Below are 13314 nucleotides of genomic sequence, written 5' to 3'. Positions count from 1 at the left end.
TCCCCCAGTTTCTTAATGAGAACAGGGTGAGAGACAGTGTCGAAGGCCTTCCGAAAGTCCAGAAAGACTATGCCCACTGCTACCTGCATCTAAGGATTTGGTGACCTGGTCATAGAAGGCCACCAGGTTGGCCTGACAGGACCTGCCTCTAATGAACCCGTGTTGGTTGCCCCTAGGCATAATCTCCCCTGCTGGTCCCTCGTGGACATTTGCCAGGATAATTCTCTCAAAAACCTTGCCCAGGATCGAGGTAAGACTAACTGGCCTATAGTTCCCCGGGTCCTCCTTCCTCCCTTTTTTTGAAGATGGGAACCATGTTGGCCCTCTTCCAGTCCTCTGGCACCACACCAGAGCACCATGAGTGCTCGTAAAGCCGTGCCAGGTGTCCCACAGTGGCCTCAGCTAATTCGTTCAGCACTCGGGGGTGGAGATCATCTGGACCAGCTGATTTAAATACATCCAGCCCCTCCAGAAGTTCCCTGACTAGATCCTCCCTGACCCTTGGCCTAGGTGTGCCTCCCCTGGAGCTTGAGGGGGTCCTGGTAGGGGGCTGATCCGGTCCCTACTCAGGAAAATGGAGGCAAAGAAGTTGTTAGATAGGTTAGCTGTGTCGTCTGGTGTGACGACCAGATTTCCTAGCTTGTCTTGCAGGGGCCCCACATTACCTGGTACCTTCTTTTTGCCCCCTATGTATTTAAAAAAGGACTTCTTGTTGTTCTTGATCTGGGTAACTAGTCCCAGTTCCATCTCCGCCTTGGCCTTCCTGACCCACCCCCCTGCATCCCAAAGCAACTGCAGTATAGTCATCCCTGGTGATGGCCCCTCCCTTCCATTGGGTGTGCACCTCCCTTTTAGCTAGGAGACATTCTCGGATGCTTTTGGTGAACCATGGAGTGAGCCATGGAGTGTGGAGCAGTGACTCGCCATTGCTTTCTATTAGAGAATACTCGGTCTCTTCTTGAGAAAAGAGCTGACACCCGCTGTCATTTTTGCATTAACTGTCATGGTGTTTCTCCTAAAAATAAAAAGAAATACGACACAATTGGTTCCTGAAAACCGTGTCTTAAATCAAAGCATTGTAACTGGGAACCAATTTTCTCATAAGAAACAATATTATAAATGAGGGATTGGTTCCTGAATGGGCCCAATACCCTATTTTCACCAAAAATACCCCAGAATTCTGTACTCGATCAATTATAGATGAGTCATATAGCTACATTAATGTATTTGTATTGTAAATAGCAATCGTATTGATTTGGAAGGACTTCTTTGAGGTGACTTTGCTGGACTTTTTGAAGGGTTCTTGGTTGGAGTCTTTTCAGCAGTCTTGGCTGCAGGTTTTTCTGGAGTCTTGTCTGCTTTCTTAAAGAAAGTGTCCGTGGAAGTTTGGACAGATTTTCTCCAGAGAGATGAGCGAACTTGTGGCTTAGTGTCACATCGAATCAAGCGTTGTAAGTTGAAATTGACATCAGAGAGTTGAAACAGGGTGTCAGTTTATAAACATAAGTGCAAAACGTTGTAACATGAAACATTGTAAGTCAAGAACTACCTGTATTTGGATGTTATAGAAGTGTGTTAAAGATCCCATTTGTGAACCCCTTCCCAGTGGGGATCAGAAGCTTTCTGAATACCTTCCCTCTGCACTTATCTATATGCTAACAGTAAAAACTTAAAAAAACAAGTTAGTATTGGAATGCATGAGGAAGAAAGTCACATGGGAAGACTGGACAAAGGGCTCTGTCTTTAAAAGAAAGGTAAGGAGTGGCTTACTAAAGGACCATTTTAATGACCGTCTGTAACATCAGAGTTTGCTCCTTCATTACTTAGATATCCTATGTACTAGATAGCCAAAGTTTACTGATCCTTTGGGGTGTCTGAGACTAAGAGGCAGTTCCATGTAGCTGAAGCAGATGGTGTAAATGGAATAGATTAATGAAAGCCAAGCAGCATGTATTTTTTGGGAGCCCTTGACTTGAAGAGCAGGTTATTCTGAAGGGGGTGTACTCGCACGATGATGTATGTTGTATCCACTGCATTGTAGTTAATCTCTGGTGGCAAGGTGGCTGGAGTGCTGAGTAATCCTGCTTGCTGTGCCACATATCTAGAAGGGAGGTACTGCAAGCACCAGTGTAGGTGAATCTGTTTAGTGACTCAGTGCCATAGTAACATACTACCAGACAAAGATTTGAGTATAGATCTCTGAGTTTTCAGGGCCTTGGAGTGCTGTGGGAAGAGAAAATATTTTGTCATTGAAAACCAATGGTAACTGTAAGTAATGCTCATCAAAGTAGCTGATCAAAGAGGTGGTTTCTGTCAATTGGGGCCTATGAAGGAGTATTCTAGAAACTCTTTGCTCCCCACCATGCTCCTTCCCACCTTTATGTGGTGTGTTTGGTGCAGGAGAATATATACTTGTTCATCTGGTATCTCAAAGGCAGGGTACCTAGTTCTCAAAACTTGTCTAAATCTTTCCTAACTATGCAGTTGGTTTAGTAAATGAGATCACCCACAAAAATCCTTGCCTCCTGCAAATTTCCTTGACCATCACAGCTATACCACCACTCCCAAGTTCGCTGCTTCATCTGTTAAACTAAACTTTAATGCCCCCTTCCTCCAACTAAAAATGAAATTATTATTCTAAACACTATTAGAGCATTGTTGACCTGAGCAGTGCAGTTTTGTTTAAAATATTGATCATCCGGGAATTGTAGTGTTCTATATTAAATGTGAAAATGCATAGATGTTGAAAGCTTGTTCCACTCTAATGCAAAGCTCTTAAATTTAGGGATAAGCTTGCAGTTCTTCGAGCACTTGCATCTACAGTAAAACGTGTAAGTACTTCTTTTATGCATAATCAGGCTTATGCAGTTAGGTAGTGCTGTTTGTCTAACACATTGGCCTCTCACCCAGATCTCTATTGTGGAAAGTGAAAAGTGGCATCCCAGCTCCTATTTGAGCAAAAACCTGTCACATCACATGGCACCGTTGGCAGTGTCCCTAGAAGGTATTAATTCCCTTAATGAAAGAAAAATTATTTCCTGGCTGAAACAATAGCAGAAGCAAGATGGACATACTGCTCTACCAATTTAGTTTCTAGGTTGCTGGAATTTACCAAATAAAGTAGCTAATCCAGCAAATCTATACCTAAGCCTCCCACCACCCTGCAAAGGGCAGTCTTGCCTGTACTTCTCTTTATCATTCTTTTTCTTCAAATGTGATGCATGCACACTGCATGCATCATTGTTTCAGTAATACTAGAAAAGTGATACAGCAAGAGTCCATGACACTGGTAATTTTGAATCCCTCGTGGTGCATGAGATAAGTGAAGAACCCATGGCCTCCCATCACCACATCTTTTAAGGACAAGTTGCCAGTGATTCTGGAGGCTTGGATAACCCATCAGTTTTCAGGAAGCTGGTTGGTGGGGTAAGGAATGGACTCTGTTGTAGCAGAGTAGTCATGGTACTCTTAAGGGCCGTGTCCACAATCGTGGCTGTATAATATGTGGCACCACAGACCCATCTGCAGCACCACATATTCAGGCATTTCCTGCACTACTACCTTGCAGTGTGGGGTGGGGTTTTGACCCTGGGAGATCCAGGGATCAAAAACCCCATGCAGAAAAAAAGTGGAGTGGCACATGTGGGGACAGTGCATGCCATCTAGAACCAGAGCCTGACTGGCCGGAGCCACGCTCCAGCTGCCGGCAAGGCTCCCAGCTACAGGAGGACCACAGCTGGAGCTTCCCCAGGACCCCAGATAAGGGGGCTGGGCCAGAAACTGCATGGCCCCAGCCTCCCCTACCCCACCCAGGATAACCTGCTATGTGCTAGAGGGTGCATGGCACAGGTGTTCCCCAAGGACAAGTAGCAGTGGCACAAGATGTTGTGCTGCTAGTTGTCCCCAGGGAACAAAAAGTCTGCACTCGTCTGGACGCAGCCAAAGAGTCTTTTCCTGGGCACACTTATGAAAACAGTCAGCTCCAGCTCCATCTCAACTTCTTACCATATAATCACATGTATGGATAATCTGGAGTAGTTTAGAACTGTTCTTTTATACTGCACTGTATTGCTATGAGTTGCGTACTTGTGGAAGTTTTAAAAAGGGGGGAAATACAGTGTGTGCACCAATAAAGCATACAGCCAGAGTCGATACTGCCTTGTACCTTATGCAGCCATGGTTCATTTTCACTAATTATGCTATTTAATTGCTATGTAGGTTAAGCTTCTAAAAGAGCCTCACTCACATTTCTGCTTCTTGATCTATAACATTATAAACCAAGACATGCTGTGGGCATGAGTTTGTAAATAGGGGTCTGTCCTTTCTGAAAATTACGAGCCAAATCCTGAGTGTATCCTCATTTTTCATAAACTTCTGAGAATTGAGAGGACTTTTTATCCTGCAAAAGACTCAGCATCTTGGAGTAATGAGACTCTTAGAGTTAACATTTAGTCTTCTTTAAAATATTGTAATAATCTCAGTATATTTATACATTTACTCCTGAGTTAAGACACTCCCACATTTCAGTGGAGGGATTTCTGTTACTTAGGCTATGTGTCCTGGCACAGCTGATCTGCTTCATTGAAAGAAACGGGTGTTATCTGTTATCCCACAGGGTCAGCCACCTGCTGCTCCTGGGAGCGATGGGCTCAATCCTTCTGAGTAACATCTCCCTGAACAGGGAAACCCAGGGCTTCAGGGGAGCAATCTTGTATCCCCTGTAGGGAAATTCTTTGGGGTACCTAGGATCTAGGCTGCATGCATTTTCCACCTTAAAACAAACACGTCTGCTACAAATGAATACTACCTCTTACCTTAGACACATTTTTGGGCATTTATGGTGTGACAGAGGGCTTTCACTTTGTGCCACCATAAAAAATTTTATGGCAGCGCAAAGGCCACATCAGTTTGCAGCCTTAAATACACTTCTGCTTAGACTCCATTAAGTGGTGTTTGCAATAAGTGATGGTGACTCTCTGATTGTAGGATAAATCTACAATGCATCATTTTACAAAGGCTGTAAATCTTTTACATTATATCCCTTGCTTTCTGCAGGATCCCACTGCAGTTCATTATATGTTTCATGATGACCCTTACCTTATTCCAAGAACCTCCTCAGAGCTCGTAAGTATTATGTTTTGAAGCTTTGACTTCCCTCCTCAGGCCAGAAGTAATTGTTTGTGTGTTTTTTAAATTGCAAAAGAATGTCCTGCTGGGCTTGAAACATGTTTAGAATTTGTTTTTTTTTGTTTGTATTTTCCCCACATTCTGTTGACTGTAAAGTGGAACTGAGCAAATCCAAGAGCAAATACTAACAAGCATACTTGGGCTCTTCTCCCGTCTCTGTTATACATTTGTTTGTTTACAATATTTGCCTCTTTCCCCTGCAGCATTTATTTGCACTCAGTAAGCAGTCTGGAAAAAATGCTGCAAAATACATCATTAATGAATTTCCTCAATATTTTGAGAGAGATATTGCAGAACCTCATATCCCGGTAAGCTTTCTGTTCTTGAAGTACTTGCTGCTTCTGCTTTGGTTGTTCAGTAACATGGGCTATAAGACTGTGAGACTAAAGGCAGTAGTTGTGAGCTCGATAGCATTCTATCAATGACTAAGCCTTAGGACTTGCCGCTAAACAGTTGGTGACTAAGTCTGTGATTTCATGTGGACTTAATGGGGAAACACTTTTTCCAAAGCATCAAATAGCATTTGTGATCTAGTTCAGGTGTCAAGAGCCCGGAAAATGACTTGTACTGAGGTTGCTGCTGTTATGTTGTAGTTCTAATGATGCTAAGGGTGGGTGACACAATCATTTGGTGTTCTGGTGGATAGAGGGTTTGAAGTACTGTTCATCTCGTGCTTTTTGCTTTTAGTGTTTGATGCCTGAGAACCTTAAACCTCAGATTGAAGGAGTGAGTGAGGCAGCTCTTGAAGAACACATCCAGCTCAGGAAAGTAAAAGCTTCTGTGGACATGTATGATCAGCTCCTGCAAGCAGGTACTCAAGCTGCTGTTTTGTAGCTGGCACTGACTGTATGCATGCAAGTGTGTGTGTTTGCACTTGCGTGCTTAGACTTAACAGGAAGCTGGCTTAAAAATAAAACACTGGGTTTCAGGAATGACTTGTTCTGATGAATTGATTCTCAAAAGCTTTCTTGTACTACTATTGGCAGTCATGCTGATACCCTTTCAGTTGTGCCCACTAGTCTGGAAACAGGTTTTTCCAATCAAGCAATCAGAGGTAATGGTATTTGAAAAAGGATAGTCCAAAGGTGAGGCTTTTTACAAAGTGGTCCATAGAACAGAAAAGAGAGTGTACCTTGTTATTTAAAACACTTTTTGGTTTAAACTGTCTGAGCAATGTATCTTATGCTTCCCATCCAAAAATGATTATTGATCAATCTTCCAGGAAATTTCTCTTGTTCTCCCATGTTTTCAAATGTGCTTACCAGCATGTCACAATAAAACAAACTGAACTAACACAGCAGTTATCTGTACCTTGGTGATCTCAGAGCATGTTTTACCCAGAATGGATTAGACCAAGTCTATGCTACGGATTTTGTCTACATAATGAGTTTTGTCACTGCTGTGACAGATGCAATTTGTGACTGGCATAGCTGTGCCAGGGAAAGCCCCAAATGTAGATGCGTTTACGCTGGCAAAATCATAGCTTTGTTGCTATAAACTGCATCCTTCCTTAGTGCTGTGCCAGAATAGCATACCAGCCATGCATTCCTCCAACAAGGCTGGCCTTGCTAAGGAAGGCTAGTTTCTTAAATTCATCTTCAGTTAATGGGAGGAATCTTAGAATACAAAGCTTTTGAGGGAAGTGAAAATGTTGGCAAAGCAAGCCCTGTCGACATAGCGTATCTGAACTTCTACAAAGCCTTTGATAGGATCCTTGCTGATGTGGTATTTTGGCTTTCTCCGATTTAAAAAAAAAAAAAAAAAAAATCCCTAATTTTCAGTTTAAGAAAAGTAACCCCAAAATCGCATTTTTTCCATGATTAAAATGAAACACCGCTATATCTATTTTTAGTGGTGTTTCATTTTAACCATGGAAAAATGTGGATTTGGGGTTACTTTTTTTAAACCAAAAACTGGGTTTTGGTTTTTTTATCAGAGAAAACCAGGATCCCTGCTCATCAGACACACTTAATGAAGTTCAGTAGTCATGGGATTACACTTGTGGATTAGACATTGGCTTAAAGAGAAAAATACAGAATGAGTATAAAATAAATGGTCAGAATTTGGGATAGAAAGAAGTAAACAGCAGGGTCTTCCAGGGTGTGTATTGGGACTGGTGCTGTTTAACATTCATAAATGATCTGGAAAAGGGGTGAGTAGCAAGGTGGCCAGACAGGCAGATAACACACAGTTATTCACAAGTTGTCTTGTTCTTTAGCACTTTGAAAAACTGCAGAAGGATCTGGCACTGTTGAGCAAATGGGCAACTAAATGGCAAGTGAAATGCAGTGTAGATAAGTGAAGTGGTGCAAATGGGCAAAAATAACCCAAACTTATACCTACACTATGAAAGTTCTCTACATTAGCTATTACCATACAGGAAGGAGATCTGGGAATCATTGTGGGCACATCACTAAAAACATCAGCTTGGTGCTCAGCAGCTGTCAAAAAAGGCAAACTAAATGTTAGATATTATTCGGAAGGAAATTGTAAATAAACCAAAGTACCGTTATGCCCTTCATAAATCCATGGTTCATCTGCATCTTAAATACTGTGCATAGTTTTGGTCCTCTATAGGAGAACTAGAGAAATTCCAGAGAAGGGCAATAAGGATGATTGGTGGTATGGAGGGGCTTTCATATGAGGAGAGACTGAAGAGGCTAGGCCCCTTCAGCATCCAGTTTAGAAAAGAGATGCTGGAGAGGAAACATAAGGGTTTACAAAATACTGAATAGTTGAGAGAAAGTAAATAGGGATTTATTATTGACTATCACAATACAGGAGTCACAAAATGAAACTCGGGCAGTAAGCTTAAAACTAACAAAAAAGCTTCCCCCCTACCCCAGCACACATGCGGAGAACGCATCTACATGTGCTGTTAGCATGAAGCAATAAACTCAGGCACATACTACACCAGTGTTTATTGCTCCCGGGCGCCACATTTGCATATGTGCCCAGGATGATGCTCAGTGTGCTGCAGAGGGGGCTGGCTGAGGCACAGGGGTGCAAGACAAGTCAGCAGGCAGAAGCACCCTGCTGAAGCACCCTCTTGCCCCAGCCAGCCTCATCAGCATCTACGCTTTGTGTTGCTGTGGAGTTAATAACTCTGCTCTAGGATAGTACTTGTGTTGACAGGTACTAACCTATGGCAGAGTTGATTAGTTTACCTGTCCTAATAGCACTGCTCACGCAGACACTGAGACTTTACTGCAGATCTAATTAGTCAGCTTCACAGTAAATGTCTTATGTAGATGTGCCCAGTGTGTAGCCATGAGTTCCGCACCAGTTCCAAGATGTTGTGAAAACTGACAGTTTAGTCCAGGGTGCTCAACTCCTAGCCCACAGAGCCGTGGCTTCTGGCCCGCAGGACTCCGCTTGGGTTGGGAAACTTGGTGGCAAGGAAGCAGTGGCAATTAATACTGCCTCCCTTCTCTCTGCATGGCCAGATCAGGCCCTGCTGTGCCTGCCCTGTGTGCCAGATTGGACCTACCAGCCAGTCGAACTTGCAGATGGACCAGATGTGGCCCATCCAGCCCATGTGGCAAAAACGTTGAGTACCTTTTGGTTGAGCCAGATTCACAAAGGGATTGGACAAATTCATGAAAAAAAGGTGCATCCATAGCTATTGAGCATGAGAGTTGGGGGTATAGCCTCTGAATCAGAATTTCCTAGACCTTAAATGCTGGAGCCTGTAAGTGGAAGAGGAACAGGAGAAAAGCCTTGGTCATACCCATTTCACTCCCTTTTGAATATCCACTCTCTGCCAGTGTGAGAGACTGGGTAGGATGGACCTATTGTCTGACCCAATAAATGGCAGTTCTTATGTGCTTGCCTCCTCAGCAGATGAAGAGAACTTCTTCACTTGTGTTGGAATTTGGTGGGTTTAAATGTTTTGATGGAAATCCTGTTTGTTCCTTCCTACTTTTTATGATGCGGCAGGTCATAGGAGTCTTTCTGGAACCTGCTTGGCATTGTAGCGATGTTGTTAATTTTACAGCAGTTCTTGCTCGTCTCTTGGCTGCTGGCTGTAAGCGTTCCTCAGCGGTTAGTCAGCAAAACAGTCCTGTGCCCACTTTCTGAATAGTGCCAGTGGCATCAGAGCTATGGCTAAGAAGGCAGATGCGTTATTTCCTCACAGAAATGCTCTTCTAGGTTTATCATTTCAGGCTGTAACTATGTAAGTCTACAGATGTTGCCTTCACCTTTTCCTAGTCCTCCTAATAGTCCAGGTGAGGGTATGGAAGCTATGATGCATTTTGGTGACAGTTATAAGCTTGACTTCATGTATCCATAGAATAAACAGCGTATCCTTGCCCTTATTGCTTGTTCTGCCTCCTTATTGCTTGCAGGAAATCCCGTATCTCTCAAGACAACGAACAGACTTCTGGATCTCTTGTGTTTCTATGGAGATCGAGAACCTCCTAGAGATTACCTGCCTGAAAAAGAAATGTCAGAAGAATCAGAAGTATGAAAAATCTGTGACTGGCCATTTAATTGTTCTAGTTTTAAGCCATAAGCATGCACTTGTGATGAGGAAAAGATTGCTGTATCTTCAGTACTTGGAACAGGAGTGAGATGCCAGGCAGATGCATGTATTGACACACTATTTTATTGTATTTACAAAATCTTGTCCTATATATGAGCTCCCACACAGTGGCCACCTTAAAGGCTGAACACAGATCTCCAGGACTTTGTCTAGATGTAGTTGAAACCATGTTAGTAAGAGCTATGTCTTTAAACAGCTGTTGAGAGTAGTGAACTTTTTTTTTCTCTGTGATGGTCATGTTTCCAGAGGGTGTTGTTGTAGTTACTGTACTGGAGTTATAGAGTATTGGCTGACTAACATGCATCCCAAAGTTGGGGCTCTTTGCCCACACTAGTCAGAGGACCACAGTAGAGCACTGATGCTGCTAGTGTGGGTTTTAACCACAACCTGGCCAGAGTCCACAGTTCTGTTTTGCAGGTGCTGTACTCAGAGGTGCTAAATGCTGTTGATCAGAGACAAGCAAATGTTGTCCCACACAGGTGCTGCTACTCTCTCCTTGGCCATGGGGTGGCTCAGGGGTGGGAAAGGGCAGAATAGGTCTTCATATGGTTCTGTCCTGCAGCCCAGCTCCCTCATCTGCTCGCCAGTTGTGGCGCACAGGTTCCAGGACACACTTCCATGCTCAAAACTTCCCCTTGCTCTGTACCCATTTTAGCTTATTGAAGACACAGAGGGATCTTTTTCCTGTTGTTGGGTGGAATGGGCTGTGGGGGCAAGACTTTTGTTGAAAGAAATGAATGTTGTTGTAGGGCACAAGGGTAGTAAACAAACAGTGAAGTATGCTTCTGCCTTAATTTTATTTTTTCTTTCTTAAGGAACAGCTAATGAGATAAGTGTAACTTCTGGCCTGACTTTCCCTTCAGTAAATAAAGTGTCTAAAAGGAGACCAGCCAAATGTAGTCTAGATGTCTCATGCCTCCTTCTTCCCTGGGATTTGTGTATAGATTCACTTACACTTCATCTGTATTTGCCCACTGTAAATTGTGGGTTGGAGGAAGAACTTCAGTTCCATAAGCAAGTAGGGTCTAAACCCTAAGTGACCTCTCCACTATGGAGAGCCAGGGGAAGTACCAGATTACTTTTATATTCTTTAAATCCTGTGTAAGCAGAGCTGTTCTTAACCTTGATGGCCCTCATTAGAAGTGCAGTAGGAAGCCAATAAGTTACTGAAAAAATAATTTACAGAAATAAATCTTTTTCAGGAAACAGCTCCAGTTCAGCAAAAGAAGTGGGGGAGTTTCAAGAATACCAGAGACATCACTGTTTGTACGTGGAGGTATGGACTGTTCTACCATTATTTCTTGAACTTTACTAAATATACCATGGATGTGGATCTCTTTTTAAAAAAAAAAAAAAGAGTTTTTGCTGCTTAGCATATTTGTAAAGATTTATATCTTCAGTTGTTCCTTTATGAATGCACATTGGCGTAAGAGATGCAGGTATTTACTGGATCACAAAACATGAACAAAATTGTATCCAGTTGAACTGCCAAACAAGTTTTTGGTTTTGTTTTTATATGTATATGTATACGTGCCTAACTAACCTGGTTTCTTTTTATGACTGGATCACAATGCTTGGATGAAGGAACAGAGGTAGATGTTACTTAGATTTTAAAAAGGCTTTTGACACAGTATTGCACCCAATTCTTATAAATAAACTAAACAGTTGTAATATAGATTATTACACAGTCCGGTGGGTGGAAAATTGGTTTATGGGATGCACCCAGAGAGTGTTGGCGGATGGGTCGGTTTCTACCTAGAGAAATGTGGGCAGCAGAGTCCCCCAAGGCTCTGTCCTGGGACCAGTAGTGTTCAGTATCTTCATTAGTGACTTGGATGAGGGAGTAGAAAGCACCCTGTCCAAGTTTGCAAATGACACCAAACTATGGGGGGCAGTACACAAACTAGAGGGCAGGGAGCGAATCCAGACAGACTTGGACAGGCTGGGGAAGTGGGAGGAACAGAAAAGGATACAGTTAAGCAAAGATAAGTGCCCTGTGTTGCACCTAGGGAGGAAGAATCATCAAGACTCCTATAGCCTGGGAGGTACCATTCTAAGTAGCTCAAAAGTACTTGACTTCAGGAAAGCTGACTTTGACAAGCTCAGGAGGCTTGTCAGTGAGGCCCTAAGGGACCATGACCCAAAGGGGAAGGGAATTCAGGAAGAGTGGTTGCTCCTCAAGGGAGCGATCCTGGATGCACAAGCTAAGTCTATTCTGTCTACGAGAAAACTCAGCAAAAGGGCACAGCAGCCCCCTTGGTTCAGCAATGAAGTAGCAGACCTCCTACATCTAAAAAGGACCTACAAAGGATGGAGGATGGGATCTACCTCCCAAGGAGGAAAATTCTGCACTGGTCCAGACCTGCAGGGAGCAAACGAGGAAAGCCAAGGCTGCAACAGAATTCCAACTGGCTACAAGCATCAAGGACAATAAAAAGTCCTTTTTTAGATACGTGGGGAGCCGGAGGAAAAGCAAGGGCAACGCTGGACCCCTGCTAAACCAGGTGGGACAGCTGATAACGAACACCCAGGAAAAAGCCAACTGGCTAAATGGGTACTTTGCATTTGTCTTTCACCAGTCCCATGGGATGCCCCTGCCCATTATGGGACGGGGAAGCCCAAGTGAAGGAGATTCCTTGCCCTCCATCAATGCTGACCTCTTGAAGGAACACCTTAAAAGGCTGGGTACCTTCAAGTCAGCCGGCTCTGACAGTTTACACCCAAGGGTACTCAAGGAGCTGGCATGCATTGTATCTCAGCCGCTGGCATAGATCTTTGAGAGCTGGCACTCTGGTGAAGTGCCCAAAGATTGAAAGAAGGCCTATGTGGTGCCTATCTTTAAGAAAGGGAGGAAAGTGGATCTGGCAAACTACAGGCCCATCAGCCTGACCTCTATCCCAGGGAAGGTCTTAGAAAGATTATCAGAGAGGCCATTCTTAACGGACTGGCTGATGGCAACGTCCTGAGGGATAGCCAGCACGGGTTTGTTGTGGGTAGGTCTTGCTCGACCAATCTTTATTTCCTTTAACGACCAGGTGACGTATCACGTGGACAAGGGAGAGGAGATTGATGTTGTATATCTTGACTTCAAAAAAAGCCTTTGATCTGGTACCCCATGATCACCTCTTGGCAAAACTGGTCAACTGCGGCCTCGGGTCCACCACGATCCGCTGGCTGGGGAATTGGCTCCATGGCTGGACCCAGAAGTCAGTTGTCATAGTGCCCTGTGACCAGTGGGGTCCCCCAAGGCTCTGTTCTTTAACCTATATTAGTCAACATCTTCATTAATGATGTGGACATTGGAGTCAGAAGCAGACTGCCCAGGTTCGCCGGTGATAACAAACTCTGGGGTAAAGCATCCACACCTGAGGACAGGAGGGTGATCCAGGCTGACCTGGACAGGCTTAGAAAATGGACGGACGAGAACCTGATGGTGTTTACCACCAAAAAATTCAAGGTTCTCCGCCTTGGGAAGAAAAACCCGCAGCATGCTTATAGGCTTGGCAGTGCTATACTGGCTAGCACTACAGATGAAAGGGACTTGGGGGTCATGACTGACCACAAGATGAACATGAGCCTTC

At 43.8% G+C, this 13314-nt stretch overlaps 1 protein-coding gene across 1 annotated transcript in view; it reads left to right on the top strand.

The window, feature by feature from the left end:
• The window catches only part of PTCD3 (pentatricopeptide repeat domain 3), a gene marked incomplete at its 5' end in the record, with an annotated part of 41237 nt that overhangs the window by 7728 nt on the left and 20195 nt on the right, over nt 1-13314 (top strand). Inside the window, 6 exon segments of the mRNA XM_019525808.1 lie at nt 2786-2831; nt 5056-5124; nt 5391-5495; nt 5875-5998; nt 9537-9652; nt 10936-11009. Coding sequence (XP_019381353.1) covers nt 2786-2831; nt 5056-5124; nt 5391-5495; nt 5875-5998; nt 9537-9652; nt 10936-11009 — 534 coding nt within the window.

Source organism: Gavialis gangeticus, unplaced genomic scaffold, assembly GCF_001723915.1.
Source record: "Gavialis gangeticus isolate Ggan-Ray unplaced genomic scaffold, GavGan_comp1, whole genome shotgun sequence".
In the NCBI taxonomy this organism is placed as follows: domain Eukaryota; kingdom Metazoa; phylum Chordata; order Crocodylia; family Gavialidae; genus Gavialis; species Gavialis gangeticus.
This window is presented reverse-complemented; position numbering and strand designations above follow the sequence as displayed.